Here is an 18,040-nt window from a genome sequence, read left to right on the forward strand (position 1 = left end):
AACTTATGTTGACACATGCTTCTTACTTCTTTGAGCGTGACAAAAGGTATTTCACATTCGTCGTTTCTGTCAACAAACTGTAAGGGATCTGTAGCTGTGCTTGCTGGGAATGGCTTGAAAACATTCGCGAGATGTTCAGCGAAGAGATCAGCCTTTTGTTTCGGGTTTCCGATCCATTTACCATCTTGAGATTTTATCGGCGGGTTTTGTGTCTGAGGTCTTTTTAGGCGCTTAGCTGCTTTCCATAAGGAGTATTCTGTAGAAGCATCCGTCGTCAGACTTTTCAGGAATCTACTTAGTGAATCATTTTTAAACTCACAGATTCTTTTTTTTTAATTCGTTGTTAAGACGGTTAAAAACTATCTTATCATCTGGGAATCTCGTGGATTGCCATTTTCTTCTAGCTCTTCTTTTTTCCAATATCAACTCCTTTATTTCGATAGGATATTTTATTTCTTTTTCTCTCGCATTCGAAATAGATGGAGTACTTTCTTCTGCAGCCTGCTGCACATCAGCAATAAATTGTTCTACTTCATGATCAATTTGTTCAATTGTTTGCATAGGGGATCTTAGGTTTATAAAATTTTCAAGTTTGTCTCTGAATTCGTTCCAGTTTGTTCTGTTATTCACGAGCTTGGGATTACTTTTTTCTATTATTTCTGTTTCGCTCAGTGATAAAATTACTGGAGTATGATCTGATGATAAATCGTAATTACCTTCGACACTTATATGATTTCGTTTAATACTTTAACTACGAAAAAGTCTATAAGGTCTGGTATTTTGTTAGTATCAGATGGCCAATATGTTGGCGAACCAGAAGAATAAAATTCGCAGTTGTATTTTCGGCCTGCTTGGTATAGCCGTTTACCTTTTGTTGTTATGAGCCTAGATCCCCATTGGGTGTGTTTAGCATTGAAGTCGCCACCAACAAGGAAGTTATGTCCTAACAATTGTAGAGTTCTGCATAGTCTTCTTCAGTTGGAGAGCGCCTCGGAGGGCAGTATATAGCTGCTATTTTGAATTCTTTCTTTTTTATACCAATACTAATTGTTGTTACTTGCATGTTTTCTTTAGTAAACTTTGGTTCTTCATAGTGTGTTAAGCACTTTTTTATAAGTATTGCTGATCCTCCCCTAGCTTTGTCAGCTGGGTGCGGAGCGTGATAACATGTATAGTTTGATAATTTATTATCAAGACTTTGTTCAATAGCGAGGTGGGTTTCGGACACCAAACAAATGTCTATATGCTCTATGTCTAAAAAGATTTTTAGTTCTGATACATGCTGTAAAATACCGTTTGCATTCCATGTTGCGATTTTGAGTGTTCTGTCCATCATTGTTTTTTAAGAGCGACTTCTTCGCTTAGCTGTTTTATGTTTAAATCTTGTTGGTCAATCCTTTTCAGGATGAGTTCCAGCATTTCTTTTATAGAAGTTTCCTCATTCTTCCGCACATTTTTTACAATCTGAGAATAGGATTTATTTTCATTACTTTTGCTTAGTGCAATTGCTTTTTCACGGTTGATTTTTAGTAATGTTATCGACCGTTACTTTTTTGCTTTCAACTACTGTAACTTGCAGGATGATTGCCTTGACAATTAACACATTTCGCTTTATATTCTCTGCCCATGGGACAGTTTTTAGTTGCATGTCTGCCTTCGCATTTAACACAAGCGAACTCGCGATTGCAGTATTTTTGTGTATGCCCAAAGGCTGGACAGCGCTTACATTGTGGAACAGATTTCGACTTTCGCAGTGGTTCAATTTTGACAACTATGCCCATAATTGATTTAATACTGTAAATCTTATCGAGACTTTCTTTATTTTCAAACGTGAGCATAAATAAAAGTAGAGATCTCTTTTTTGTCGTTGATACCCCAGTGGAGTCTTTTACTATCTCATTTTTAATAAGATTATTGGCATCGAGAGCTTGAAAGCCTTTTTGTATAAGGTCTTCGACAATTTCTTTGGCAACACATGATGAGTGAAGGCATCTTGCTACTACTTTTATCGATCTTGTAGCTTTATTTTCGTACGAGTGCCACTGAATTTTCTTTTTGTTCAATTCTTCAGTGACAGATCTATACGCATCGGCGTCTTCAACAATGACTTTCCAATTGTCTTTATTGTATGATGTATATTTACATGCCTTATTCGTGCATTATTCTACTATGCTCTTTAGCTCGCAAAACATTGCTAATCGGGAGATCATAATTGGAGGTGGGGCAGTTTGCCTGGTACCTTTAACGTGAGACTTATTTTGGGGTAAATCTCTTATTTCTTTATTGGATGCTCTCATTATTGTAGCAGTATCTGATTTTGAACCTGTTTGCTGACATTTTATAACAGCCTCTGGGCTACTCTCTGCTTTTCGTTTCTTTGACTTACGTTTATTTCGGTTTCCTTCAGTTTCAAGGAGGAGCTCTTCCTCATCAGTATGAAACTCATTAGCAGTTTTTTGTGGGCTTTTCACTACTGGTGACTTTTGACTTGATATGTTGTCTTTCACGGACTTTTTGTCGAGCAAGCTGACTTTTTCTTTGAGTCTCTTCACTTGTTGCTGAAGACTTTCAACAAGGGCTTCAAGTTGTTTTCTGGCTAAGATTTCTATTTGCCATTTATCGAAATAATTTTCGGATTCAACTTGGTGGATCTCGTTGTTTTTTGTGAAACACAGCTGATCATTTGTTTCGATCTTTTCATAGATGGTTCCTTTTTCGGTTATGACTTCTATGTCATTTGATTTTTGCGTTGGGGTTTTCGATGGAGTAACCCTTGGTGATATTTTTGGTGGAGTTCTTAGTGTTTTTGAACTCCGTCTATTTCCTAGAAGCAATAATTGGTCCTTCCAAGAATCCATAGGACCGATCTCCGAAGAGAGTGGATTTACCAGTTTATCTGGATTGCCACCTGGGGTATTATACCTATTTGTTTTACTCATTGCCATATTTGTTTTTGTTTTTGTAACTTTTGTTTAGTCCCATAAATAGCTCAGTTACCTCTTCTATTTAGGTTTCTTGGAGAGCTGGTTCTTTAGAGCGATTATCTTATCTTTTGCTCCTAATTCCTGAGAAGGTAGCTCAGGTGTCTCAGCTCTTGGCACCACTTGGAGGTGACGATGCGATTTTGCTCCGCCAAATATCAAATTGATACTCATAATAAGGCAAAGAAAATTCATTCACATTATCTAAAATTCACACTTTTACGAATAGTTCACAGTACCACTTTTTCGAATATGCGAAACATTTCCAGGACGATTTTATTCACAATAACTGTCATCGGAAGTTATTGGGAAGTGCTATTCTGAATAATAAAAAAAACTAAAATGGCAGCATGAGTTCCAGAAAACGGCAACATTGGTTTCATCCCTAGAAACAGTAAAGGAATGCTTCAAAGTAAAGATAAGAGATAAGAGTAACTACTCTCTCTCTCTCTCTGAGAGCTCTGATTGGAAAAGTTTGCTATTTTCCTATCCAGGGAAATATACCCTCGATTTTGTTAACTCGGCTGCAGTGCGTAGGCGGTTGTCGTAGACGTAGCCACCACGTGCTACTTTGCTACTTTGTCTGCTGTTAAAAAATTATTTTAATATTTGCAGTTTTTTTTTACAACAAACATACATATTAAAAATATACGAACGACAATTTTTTTATCGAATATAATATAAATATATTCCTCTTGCATTAATGAAGTAATCTCGCGACAATAATTACAAAATAAGCTTTAATATTTAAATACATATACAAATAATTTAGTTCTTGTTTAAACGTTGAAGGAAGTTTAAAAAATAAAAAAAGAAAAATTATATGTTCCATAGTTAAAATCATGTCTGAAGAAAAAATCGATTATTTTGATTGAATTTTTCAATATTTGAAGAAGGTGAAAAACTACCAAAACCGTGCAAAGCAATTAAAGCTTTACAGGTGCAAGAAAAAGTGTTTCTTAATAACTCCTTTTTTTCTGTATAAAAAAAAAAAAAAATAAGTTATAAATATGCAAAGGTCCTGTTGAAAAAAAAAACGAATGAAAAGTTAAAAAACCAACTATAACCAACCCCATCCACTTGGATGGACAGGAGAAATTTCACGAGGATATTCGGGCCGAGATATATTGAAAAATAGTATGTACTTGTAGGAACATAATCTATTGTTTTTTATTTTAGTTTTTGTATGTGTGTGTGAGGTATATTTTATGCCTAGATATATTTGTATTTGAAATTTATTGCAGTCAACAATTTTACCTGAAAAGAAAAAAATGAAACAAAAACCAAATATTTGATAAAGTTTAAATAAAACTCTTAAAAGTTCGGAGTTTACGTCACTTCGAATATTTCCTATAGTCCTTTACAGTTAAATAGAAAATAAATCGTTTTATTTTTTAAGGCAAATGAACTTTTGTATGCATATGTATGTATGTATTTAAAAAAAAAGAAGCTCATAGATAGCGACTTTCGGGGAAATTATTCTCTGCTGGAAAAATCCGTCTGTTTAGTCCGGAAAACAACAACATTCCTCCTACACAATTTCTTTTAAATATGTAATTCTACTATAAGATCTGGTACTTGTATAATAGTACGAGTACTATACCTTACTCTACGATACAACTTTTGAGAAAAATCTCTACCTGTGTGTCTTTAGAAAAAACGAAAAACAAAACAACGTAACTTTAGCTCGAGTGTATTTTTATCATAATAAGTCCAACTCCTTAAAATGGGCTTATATACCTTTTTGATAAAATAAAAATCGATTTTAAATTTTTAATGTAGATTATGTTGTGCTGTAAGGTTTTTGAAATTGTTTGTTCTTAAATTTGTAATACTATTTTTGATGGAATAACAGAGTATGAACATTAAGAAAATAACCCAAGTTAAAGCAAAACTGGAGGTCATTTTATGCAAAAAAATTATATATTTATGAATTTCTCTGTTGATAAGAAAGTTATGTTTTCGTGAAACCTTAGATCAGTTAATAGACTGCAAGTGATAAAATAGTGCATTACTTTTGTATAGATTTTCATAAGATAAAAATAAAACACGGGTCTCGATAACCCACTATAATTTGCTTATTTAAACGAAAAATTCTGCCAGGATTGGTTAATGAAATAGATGAATTTTATTTTGTTGATGTGGTTCATTACTATACATAGAGTCGCTGTCTATGAACGAAGTTTACAACAGAATCTATTGAAATTTTACAGAACCTTGTATAGTTTGAAGTTGTGTAAAGTAGATAGATTTTTGCCCGTCCAATATGTTTGAGTGTAAACGTTGTATACAAATTCTGTGTATTTGTTTTGGGATGGCAACAGGTCTTAATGCTTTGAAATAAATTAATTACAAAAAATCCTAACCTTTTTATAAACTTTTAGAATGATCACAAGTTTCAAACGAATTTGATTAATATTATAATCATTCTCCTCCAATAGATTTTATGCATTTGAGTTGTTTTTTATCCATATCCAAATATATTGTATGTGCAAGTCAGGTAAAGATCTCAAAAGAAATGGTAACTTTAAAAAACAAATTTATTTAATAGTAACACAATTTGAAATAAACTGTAAGATCATTCAAGACATTTGGCATCTGTCAAAACTCAGCTGTCATTTAAGGCGTCATAATATATAATTTATATGTTTGCCATTTACGATAATGGATCGCTTAGCATTAAATTATTTAACCTAACTTTAATCTAAAATAAATAAAATAAGACGGCGCAACAGTCCGTAGAGAACCAATGCCTAGTGACTTACAGCTCTCAACCATTCCTGTGTGCGAGTAATTGCAGGGATGGAAGGGACGTACAGTTTTTATGCCGAATCCGATCGGCTAATTTGAGAAAAGACTTTTTCGTGACAAGAATTACTCTTGGAGAATTTGTCAATTCCTCGCAAGAGGCAGTACCACGGGTAACTTTAGGTGACACTCACACAGGCAGGGATCGAACCCAAGACCTCTCGCATGACAACTCACTAACCTTCAAGCCACGAGTACAACTACTACTATAAATCTGGTGTTTCAAAAAAAAATACTTTTCGCGCACTATGCGTTGTTTGTGATTGTCATAATTTGCTGACTATCAATAAAATAATAAAATAATCGATAAAATTGTTAAGAAATTAGAAGAGACTTAAGCACTATTCACATGAGCACGACCAACGAATTAACGAATATACGTCAATTTTGACATTTCTTTCACATGAGAGTTTCTAAGACGTCCACCACCAAAACCAAAACAAGAATGATTTTTTTAAGTTAAGTACGCGTGATTATTTCATTCCTTGGGAGTGTGGATAATGTGGAACGCGAATAAAGTTTGACAGTTCGTATCAACTATAATTTTTTACGCGACGAATAAATTTATTTTCTTAAGTTTATTAATATATGATATTGAAAGGTCCATGGTATTTTTGCTAAGGACAAGATTTCCAGCCTCATACCATTACTCCTCCACCACCGTGTTTTACTGTCTTAATCGTATTTTTCAGATTTAAGGCTTCCCCTCGCTTTCGCTATACTTTAACTCGACCAAAAGTCCGGAGTCTCATTTACGTACTGTTTTGCAAACGCAATCTTCTTTTTATTATTATTTACCTCACGGATTAACTGGCTTTCTTCTAGGTGCACGAGAGTGAAATCGGACTTCAACGATGGCGCGTCGTGTCGCACAGTTTCAGGATGAACTATTTTATTATTGTACATTTTAAGCTCTCCACTTATCTTGCTCGCACTTACATACATATATGCTTGATTTGTGTCCTATTCCTATCCCGTGAAGTGAGTTTTGATGGGCATAGACACACCATGTATGGTGTGTCTGTGTTGATGGGCGTCCACTACGCGGATTTATTTTCCACGCGGTGTTCGTTTTTAAAGCGCTTAATAACGTTTTGAACAGTGAAACGGCTTCTAGAAATAACTGTTTGATATTTTGGAGTACGATTTGTTTTGATTTTGATGAAGATCAATAACCAAGCGCCTTTCTTCTAATGTAAGCTCTTGTTCTCTCTTTTTCTTGACTCTTTTTCATCAAAAATTACACAGAAAATTTAATAGATCTAGCTCAAACAATTGCTTCTCGTAAACTGCATGGCTAACTGTCATACAAAGAATTTACCGCTGCACGTTTGCTTAAAAAAAGTAAAAGAGTTGCCAAGTGTATCATTACTTTTTTCAGCTTAACGTAAATATATTTTTTTAGTATTTATTTGTGGCAAAATGTTTCCTTTCTTGTTATCGACATTAGGAACAAATTTTAATCTGCTTAATTAAGTTAAACATTTGTGGAACACTGTATATTTTCATCGATGTTGCACATTTCCCACTTGGTGAGTGTTTGAACATACAAAATTTGCGCATATTGCGGGTCCAGGAAACCTATAAGTTGTATCCACATAAAGTGAACGTTTAGTGTGTTTTAGTAAAAATTGTCATTAATTTGTATTTCTTGGAAAATGCCAATAATCTGTCATTTCTGTGTGGTCAAATAATGATTGAAAATCCTGACTTTGACAGTTGATCAGTTTATGTTCTTGGGATGTCAGAGATTTCCGTATCCTCAGAAATATAAACAAAATGTCTCCTACAAATTTGACATTTTCCTTTTAAAAATTTGAGGACAGAAATGTTATGATTTGATTTGTCAAGAATTTTCCGTCGCACAATCCAAAAAGGATGAAAATAAATGCAAAGCATATTTGTTTTCTAGGTAAAAATGAATATTGAATTGTGTTTATATTGCATACTCTTGCTCTACCAATCTGTTTGAAAAAATTCTGGCCAAATATGCTACACAACAGTACCAATAATGGCGTTTTTTCATGAAAAGTGTGATCGTAGCGTAATTTCACATTTCATCAATTACTCAGCAATTGGTGCAATGAACATTTTAATATTTTTGTTTGGTAATTAAATAAAATCTTCATTCAAAAAGTAACGTGATGTATATTTAATTAAGCTTTAATTTCGAAACTGAAAAATGAATGAATGGCCGTATGTTAAAAAAGCAAAACTTAATGAATAAATAAGATACATTATGTATTATATTAAATTTAAAACACATCTAAGTATTGACTTTACAGATACATCTAATTTATGGATTTAATCTGAAACCTACAGCCCTGATTCTAAAACATAAAGAACTTTAAATATTTGTTCACATTTTTTTTTTCCTATTTGACAAAATTAAAAAAAAATTGTTTAAAATTACAAATGTAATTTTTATTGGAAAGTTCTGACTGATATTAAGGGACTTAAACTTCAGTGCTGCATTTTAGTACTACTTTAAAAAACTAATGTTCTGTCTGTTAACCAAATAGGGCTTAATCTCAATACTTTTTACATAACAAAAAACCTAAGTAAAATCAATTATATTCTAAAAGAACTTAAGAACGCCTCGTCATAATATTGCAATATAAATTACAGAGAATATGATATTTTTTAGTTTAGTAAATTGATCTATGCATAATGAATGTCCAATATTTCAAAGATATTAAATTGATACTTGACAATTTTTTAATATAAAAATTCCGTTTACTCTTATTTTGAGACTTGGTAATTTCAATTTTTATTTTTCCTACCTTTTGCAGTCTAAAGTGTTTTAATGACAATTTTAACCAAAATGATTCAAAATCACTTGATTGAATGTGAAAATACTCAACCAACAAACCGTTCTCAACAATTACTGAATCAAAATCGTCCAAGGTATGTCTTAAAAATTTACAGATTGCATTATCAAGAAATAAAAAAACTATTAATTGTAATTGATTTTTTAGATCTGAAAGGGCTTCGAGCTTGGCCTTACCTAATAATTCTTTATTGGATCTTTATGATAAAGAACAGGAACAGTGCAACTCAATTGCTTTATTGCCATTCAATTTAAATGTAGCTATACGTCGGCATTCGTCACATTGCTATCAGATGTCAGACGATAAATCTATTTCCCTAAGCTCTAAAGCTTTGCCGATAGAGGAGAGAAACCGCAAACTTGACCTAACTCTTAAAAATGTTGATCAAACATTAAAACAGCCAATAACTGTGAAGGTAAATAATTTTATAAAATACAAATATTATAAATAAAACCCATTATTTCCATGCATACATATTTCATGATAAATTAACATTTTAACACCTTTCCACACATTTCGCCTCAGGTGATTGACCAAAACAACTCGTCATGTAATATATTTCCTCCTCCAATACCAAAACGTACATTTCGTGGTAAATTATCTTGGAATTCTGGTCATGATGATACAACTTCCAAGCAAAACTCACAAAACAAAATGCTAACATCAAACTTAAACAAAAATCAAAATCAAAATCAAAAATTTCAACCAAATAATATCCAACATTTTTGCCCCATTACTGCTTCTAATTCAACACGCAACCCATTCCACAATGACAATGATAATAAACCCCATTACAATATCTATAATAGTATCTCACCAAACGAACAATTTTCGGATGATGATAGAATGAGTTTGGAAAACTCGGTTTTCGATGAATCTTTGACATCACCTTTCAAATCACTTATGCCTATTTGTGACAGTTTCATCAAACCGCTAGAGCTCAACATTTGCAGCTGCTCTACTACACCCAGCATCAAATCAGGTGGAGAGCCCACATCGTTAAATTATTTTGATTGTGACGCAGCAAATGATTTGTGCACATTAAAATGTAACATTCCACAAGCTGATCGATCGTCTGGAGAGTCAAATAAATCTCAAGCCACTTCTGACACCGGCTATATATCGAGTAATGGAAGTGAACGAAATAACACAGATTTCCGCAGTCGATTTTCATCGGTAGACACCCAATCGTCACTTGATAGTTGCTTAACAGAAAAAACTAATGACTCACCGCTTTCAAAAGATTCGTTTAAAATCGACTCTGGGAATGAAACTCCAACTCAAAGCATTCATGAACTCGGAACTATTATCACCAATTATCAAAAAAAGAACTCGATTAGCACAATGAAAGCAAATTCAGGTCCTGGAGGAGTCAGGCCAGAAGTGCCGCTTCGTAAGCAGTTTTCTACAACTCCTAAAATGCTTCCGCCAGTACCTCCAGCTAAAAACAACAATTCGAAAAGTACAGTTTCAGTTTCTGTTGTGACATCTGCTCGTCCAAAACCGCCTACGCCTCCTAGTCGTTCACATTTTCAAATGAATGGAGATATTAGCAAAAACTTGAGTAGCATTTCATCGCCACCGGAAGAAAGTTCCTTAAAAGTCATTAGAAAACAAAGACCACCACCAATTGTATACCCCAAACTCCATCAGCCCCAAGATTCATATCTATCAAACGAAATAAGTTTCTCGACAAACTCGAATTCCGGATACAATCAAAACCAAAATCAAAATAGAGCACCAATACATGGTACTTCTTCAAGAGGAAGATCAAAGACAAGAGTACTTCATCAGAACTCTAATGACAGTCTTGGGAAAATAGCAGCTGCAACCCGATACATCAATCTCCGACAGAACAAAAATGACTTCAGACAAGATTCGAGTTTTTCTAGTGATAGCGTGAGTCAAACCTCAAGTCCAGGTTACAATTCTAAGATCATTGAAGCTCCTCTTTTGCCACCAATGAAAAGACTTTGTGAAGGTATGTTTCCTTTCGAAATTTCAACCATTGAAATGTCATGTGCCACCATTTTTTTTATACAATCCGTAACTATTTTTAGATCTACTTTAGAAACAAGTTTAAACATTTTGCATGCCTTCTATTTTTTTTTCCCAAATTACTATGTATATTTTCTTAGTTTCCCAAAAACAATTGTTTAAAACAGAAACAACCGAAGAACTTGAGAATACAGTTCCTACATCACCTATTACCAAAAGCATCTCAACACCAGCCAGTTTGCAGGCAATAGTTCGTTTTCAGAATGGTACATCAAATATGTCCCTTCAGCATAGAGTATGAACATTAAACTAAATACTTAGAATACAGAATTATTAAAACATGTTTGTATTTACAGATAATAAATCGCCGAAAAAGTTCAAATCCTTATGTTACAAACGGTCGACTTCGGTTTCGGCTCTTTCAGATTCTAATTAATGCTTTTGCACTACTAGCTATAGCAGGTAAGTTGCAGAGCCATCACAAAACTCTAAACCTACTCAACAAATTTTGTGAATTAATTTCATGATAAAAAAAATGGGCCTAAGTATTATCAACCACAATGTATTATTTATTTTTAGAATTACATACAATACAAAAGAACAACTTTTTTGAAATATGCACCCATACTAGTACATATGTGCATCTACCACACTCGTTTCTGCAACAAATTTCATAGGTACTTATTCATTCAGCAGCATAAAGAGCGAAATATTTCCTAGAAAATGTATAGCTATAGATACGAGTACTCAATCTTTTTGTCTTTAAGGCCCGGTTTAGCTATCAGCAAAATCCATCAGTAAAATGTTTGTTTTAAATTTTTTGACATTAAAAAGCTTTACTTTTAGCAAAAGATAAATTCAATAAGGTATTTTTTGTAGATAAATTTATTTCGTAAATAGGTTTTGAAAATTAAAATTATGAAGTTTAATTTTTACTGAACAATTGACTGCAAATGACAACACAATTTCGGTTCGTTTTATTGATGGCGTTCCAACTTTTTACTCAACAGGAAAAAGTAAATGTTACTTGATACCTATAATTAAATGACGTAAATTTACTTATTGCTATAAACTCTCATCAATAAAACATTTCAGATTCCTCCTATTTCAATTTTTATTGATGGATTTTATTGATAGCAAAAACGGGTCCCTAATATTTGTCCACATTTTAAATTTTGTTAATAAGTTAATTTTTGGAGAGTTTTTGATAATTTTAGCAAAAAATCGTTCAAAATACAAAAAAAGATATCAGAATTTCAAACAATATTAACAAGCCATATCTCATTTACTAATAAAACCGATAAAATATTTGCAATCCTCATCAAATGAATACTCTCAAACGTTTTGTATTCAAAGTTGACATTTTTTGAGTCAACTGTTTTAATTTAATTCGTAAAAAGAGATATTTTAAAGAGTGGGGGTAAATTTATCTCACAAAAACAAAACTACAAAAAGAGGCTGGGATGCGACCCACACTGATAACTTCCCATCCCGTCTGTCGATTTGTCTTGCTTAAAAGTTTGTCTATATGTACTCGTATCAATTTTTACCAAATTTGCGTACTATTTTTTATGAAAAAACGGGCTGTTGGATTCTTATATAAAAATTACTGAATATCGAAAACAATATTTTCTGTGAAATAAAATAAGTTTCAAGACAATATTTTTAAGTTTTGAAAAGCTATTTGAATCGAAAGTAAATTTTTACGAAGTTTTAGTATTGTTTTTTTTTAGAGTTTTAATTTTTGTAAAAAAACTGTCAATTCGATTTTTTTAAAATTTTACCAAATGTTGAAAACAATATTTCTTATGAGATAAAATTACTTTGAAGCCAATTATTACAATTTTTGAAAAGATATTTGAGTCGAAAATCAATTTTTACCAACTTTTATACATTTTTTTTAGGGTTTTTATTTTTTGTAAAAAAACTGTCAATTCGATTTTTTTCAAACTTTAACTGAATGTTAACAACAAGAGTTTTTGAAAGGTAAAAGTAAATTAAAGCCAATATCTCAAAGTTTTGAAAAGATATTTGAGTCGAAAATCAATTTTTACCAACTTTTATAAATTTTTGTTTAGGTTTTTATTTTTTGTAAAAAAACTGTCAATTCGATTTTTTTCAAACTTTAACTTAATGTTGACAACAAGATTTTTTGGAAGATAAAGGTAAATTAAAGCCAATATCTCAAAGTTTTGAAAAGATATTCGAGTCGAAAATCAATTTTTACCAACTTTTATAAATTTTTTTTTTAGGTTTTTATTTTTTGTAAAAAAAACTGTCAATTCGATTTTTCTCAACATTTTTCAAAATGTTGAAAACAATATTTCTTATAAGATAAAATAAGTTTGAAGCCTAAATTTCAAGTTTTTGAAAAGATATTTGAATCGATATTCAATTTTTACGAACTTTGAGTAATGTTTTTTTTTAGATTTTTATTTTTTATAAAAAAACTGTCAATTAGATTTTTCTCAAAATTTTATCAGATGCCAAAAACATTATTCTTCGTTGCACAAAATTGTTTTAGAGATGAAATCATATTTCAGTCGTAAAATTTTGGAGGTGATACATTTTTTTCAGTTTTATTGATTTAAAAAAAAAAACGTTATATTGATTTTTTTCAAAAAATATACCTGTTTGGTATCACGTTACAATATATTATATAAAATTTAATTCAAGTCTCTAGTGTTTTTGGTTCGTAAGATATTTAGGGTTAACCAAAATTTTCACCTTTTTTCAAACTGCTATGGTAAAAAAAACCACCCACGCAATTTTGTTGAGAGCCCTTTCTGCATCTTTCTGTCTTATTATCTGTATAACAAAATTTATTTGAAGTCTATATCTTTTCTGGTTCTTGAGCTATGGACGACGAAACAAACGTCGCGAACGTACGGACGTACAAACGTACGTACACACGCGCGCACAGACATCTTTCTAAAAATCTTTTATTTTGACTCTAGGGACCTTGAAACGTTGAGAAATGTCAAAATTTTCAATTTGACAAATAGGACCCATAGCAATAACTTCCTCTGGGAAGTTAAAAAAGTAAGCGAACGGGAAAACAGCAAATTTTTCCCACAATTTGACTGTCAAAAAAATATAAATTTTGCAACATCATCGTTTCATTTCGTGTTTAGAATTTAATTTTAAGTGACAGTTAAAGCGAGCAATTTATTTAATTTGTTTTAAGTTCTATCAAATTTGACACTTTTCACAAATCAGCCCAAGGAAATTTCTTGGGCTAAAATTCGTAGGTTGGGGAAATATTTTACTCTCTCGTGAGCGCCCTCTTTTACGAAAAATTACTAAATTTTTGAGTACGCGAACATGATTTAGTTAAATTTCTTAGTTTTACGTAAAATTAGACTTTTTTAGGAAGGTACGCGAAGGGACCTAATATTTTTTAATTTTTCATCAATTTTTTGATTAGGTGAGTATTTATACAAAGTTAGAAAAGGTTGCACAAAAACATACAAATTTTCCAATATCTTTTTGATGGCGAGCCCCAGATGCGCACAATCTTTTATTTGCTTATCTACAATAAAGTGTGATTTGTTAAGTACATATGCTGCCATTAGCTTAAATACAGAACTTCAGAAATATTTATTTAACAATTGAAGTTTTAGCTGTTTTTTGTCGAGATATTCGGGACCTTAAACCAATTTAGTGTGGCATTTTTGAAAGGATTCAATTTATTTGTAAACAAAACTGATAATTGTCTTGTTTTCAATATTGAACGAAAATTAACAAAAATGTATTGAATAAGATGAAATAAGTTTGAAGTCAATACCTTCATTCGTTCTCATGTTTCTTTTTTATAACGAAATTGCAAATTGGGGTTTTCTATAAATTTTATGAAACATTAACAACAATATTGTCCATAAGATAAAATAAGTTTCAAGTTTATTTTTTCACCAATTAAAATTTTGTTTTTGTAAAAAAAACTCTAAATTCAAATTTTCACCAGGTTTCATAAATAACAATCATTCATTCATTCATACATTTATTTTGAAGCTAATATTATTTATTAGTTAAATTTGTTCGGAGCTCATAAAATATATATGTAGTATACAATTTCATTGAAAATGATAGCGTAATTGGTTCGTGAGATACAATGGCGGATCCACGGGGGGGGGGGGGGTCGTAGGGGTCATGACCCCCCCTGGGAGATAATATGTTTACTTTTTTGTAAAAATTCCCTTCAATTCAAAACTAATCGTATTGCGTTAATGGATATGACCCCCATTATATTTTGTATTATTTATTTTTTTGTATATGAAAACAACATTTGTATTTTACTTCCCTAAACTTTGTTGCTAAAAGTACTACTTTTGACTGGAGATTGGACCAGGAACATAATATGAATAGGATATTCAGCCCTATTCCAAAAACACAGCACAAATTCATCAACTTTTGACCATTTGATCCAGGGGGGGGGTCATATGAACCAAAAAGCTTAAACAGTTAAGTTGTATAGATAAAGATTTCATTTAAAGATTTATTAGTAATTTAACGATATTCACCAAAAAGTGGTTTGCTATCAAAAACAACTCAAATTTTTATTTTCGCTCAATTTAGAACTTGAAAAAACTTAAGTCATGCTTTAAATTATTTTCATAAAAAATGTTTCTAAGAAAAAGAGCAAATATTCAAGTTCTTAAGAAGAAACCTTGAATAAGAGATCATCAATTTTATATTAAGTTGCCTTTGAATTCCTTAAACTAGCCTTCAACTTTATAATTACATTTTTTTAAAACACATTAATAGTGAACATTGAAGTGATTTTTACTTGCGACATATAGGAACTATATAGCAAGTTTTATTTTAGTAAACAATTTCAAACTAGAGTTTTTAATCAAATATGACATTACGGCGGTAGAGAAGTCGAAAAAAGTGTCTAATTCCTTCCGTCTGTCTGTCTTTCCTGGTCCCCACAGTCCAAACAAGTTTTGATTGAAATTAAGATTTTCAGCTGATTAGTGTAGGCAGTTTTTATCATTTAATTAATGCAAAAAATAACAGCACATAAATTTTCTTGGTTCAAACATGCGAATTTTCTAAAACTTTCTCAAAATTTTCTGTTCTTAATTTGGCTTCTTTCTACAACAAAAACATATTTCGTTTTGCTCCAGAAGGGTACCCCTCAAAAAAAAATCTTTATTTTGTTTATAAGATTTCTCAAGAACTAATGGAACGATTTCAAAATTCTTCTCTTTTTGTGCAAGCTCTTGTCAATGATCAAATTGATGATGATTTTTTATGATCAAAAATGTATTTTTTTTTTTATTTTTAATAAAATACTAATTTTGTTTACAAAACTTGATATCTCAGAAAGGGGACAACATTTTTTTACGAAATTTAAATGTAAAATGTTCATATATTTATAAGCTCTTTATTTAGTGCTTATACCAAATATATTATTAAAACAAAAAATTATAACGATTTTCGAAAAAATAGGTTAATCTAGATTTTTTGACAAATAAAATGGTATTTAAATTATTGAGAAGAACTTATTTTGAAGGTATGTACATTTTTAAATCTTAAAATATAGGCAATATTTTTAAATAGACTTTTTGGAAGAAATTATCAAGTTCTTGCGACCCAGTCATGCATTTCATTTCTTTCAAGACTGGTTTTCTGTTGAATACAAAAGATCTTAAACAATTAAATAAATCTACTTTTTGAAGTGAATTTGCTTTGGATGCTCTAGAACTGAGATTCAAACATGAATTTCAATAATACAAATGTCCCAAAAAATCAAGTGACACTTTTGTTAAACTAATGGCTAACTGAAAAACATAGTAAACGTTTCATATCTATTGATATAAAAGCTTTGCAACGTGTAATTTGTGAGAGCTACAAAACTTTTCTTCCCAACTTATTTGTTCACCTACCTTACTTTTTTTTAATTTAATTTTTTTAGATAAATTATGTTCTTAAATACAACTATTTCCTTGATTTCAAGAACCAACCCTTTTTTCTACAATTTTTAAGTTTTGTTAACGCCTTTATAAGATCCAAATAAACAGATTTATAACGATAGTAATAAGAGATTCCCGCAAATTAAGTTCGAAAAAACTACGTCAAAAAATGCCCCCCATTTTTACATTCAGATCTTCTCTCATTTTCTGGATTTTTAAATTTTTGCAGCGTTCTTGGCATTAATAGAAATTAAAACAAGAAAAGTGTGTATTGTTTTTGGAACAAAGCAACGTTTCAAAACAGTTTCCTACATTTCGGCGCGAAATGCACCAAAAACCCTCTAAGCTATTGTATTTTAGCTCTTAAATATGGCATATTTAGACAACTGTTCGAATCTTGGAATGCTTTCTTAATAATTTGATAGCTAAAGTTGTCATTTTAGCAATTATTAAATTTTGTTTGCATCCTTTGCAAAACATTAGAGAACATTTTTAGGCGGTGAGTAAAAACTCATTAAAGTGTGTGACCCCCCCCTGATGAAAAGTCTGGATCCGCCCTTGGTGAGATATTTGATAAAACCACCCACTGAATATTGTCGGCTTATACAAGCACGGTTGGTTGGTTTATTTTATTTGCATATAAGAAAATGTTTAAACGGTTCGAAGACTTTAAAAAACAATAAAATTGGTAGATTCATTGGAAGACAATTTTCTCTACAGATAACAGAAAATATGCACATTAATTTTAGAAGTGAAAAATATTTAAAACATATAAAATGAAAAAACAGTGAAACAATAATGATTTTACTATTTTGTAAAACGTGTTCATGTTTTGTTTTATTTCTATGAATTCTTTTCCATTGTTTTGTCAAACGGTAACGGTGAGTTCTTATTTTTTGATTTTCCTAGTTTTGAAATTCTTTCAAAATCCTTTAAACTTTGCCCTGTTGAAAAACTTTCTGATGATTAAATATTGATTGTTCGGAAAGAACATAATCCAATATCTAATAAGTGGACAATCGTCTAATTATTATTTTAAAATACAAAAATTGGGTGTTTGGACGAGTACAAACGAATGAAGGAACTCAGAAAATTTGTTGGGAGATAATTTGCCGACGATTGACTTCCATTTTTTTTTCTGTCACCGTTGACAGATAAAATTGGCGAAAAATCTGTCAATATTGGAACATCATGTATACTAAGCTAAAGAATAGGCAGGTTCAGGGAACACAACGGACTTCATTTGCAGTCAACTTCATTCTTTGAACGTAAATTTCGACCAAAACATCTAGTTAAATTTTTAAGTGTCATGAATTTCAAATTCAGAACTTTACTTCGCAAACATTTACTTTAAGTTCATAGAACAAAAAGTACCAACAAAGTTACTGTCTACAAAACATTCCTCAGACGAGTTAAGACTCCATCATGATTTAAACATTGTATTGTAAAGAAATATAGTTATTTCTTTTCAAAATTGACAAGGAACCATTTTACAGAAAGGATT

General features: G+C 31.3%; 1 protein-coding gene across 7 annotated transcripts in view; it reads left to right on the forward strand.

The window, feature by feature from the left end:
* The window catches only part of LOC129950036 (uncharacterized), a 47,448-nt gene that overhangs the window by 14,952 nt on the left and 14,456 nt on the right, over positions 1-18,040 (forward strand). For 4 of the 7 annotated variants that reach the window (XM_056061808.1, XM_056061807.1, XM_056061809.1 and 1 more), the window contains 5 exons: positions 8,582-8,696; positions 8,768-9,035; positions 9,146-10,601; positions 10,759-10,913; positions 10,975-11,080. In XM_056061808.1, coding sequence (XP_055917783.1) covers positions 8,596-8,696; positions 8,768-9,035; positions 9,146-10,601; positions 10,759-10,913; positions 10,975-11,080 — 2,086 coding nt within the window. In that variant the 5' untranslated portion in view covers positions 8,582-8,595. Of the gene's footprint in view, positions 1-3,523; positions 4,119-8,581; positions 8,697-8,767; positions 9,036-9,145; positions 10,602-10,758; positions 10,914-10,974; positions 11,081-18,040 lie in introns of those variants that run through there. The other 3 variants (XM_056061806.1, XM_056061810.1, XM_056061811.1) reach the window with 3 other exon arrangements.

The sequence above is a fragment of the Eupeodes corollae genome, chromosome 3 (genome assembly GCF_945859685.1).
Source record: "Eupeodes corollae chromosome 3, idEupCoro1.1, whole genome shotgun sequence".
Taxonomy (NCBI): Eukaryota; Metazoa; Arthropoda; class Insecta; order Diptera; family Syrphidae; genus Eupeodes; species Eupeodes corollae.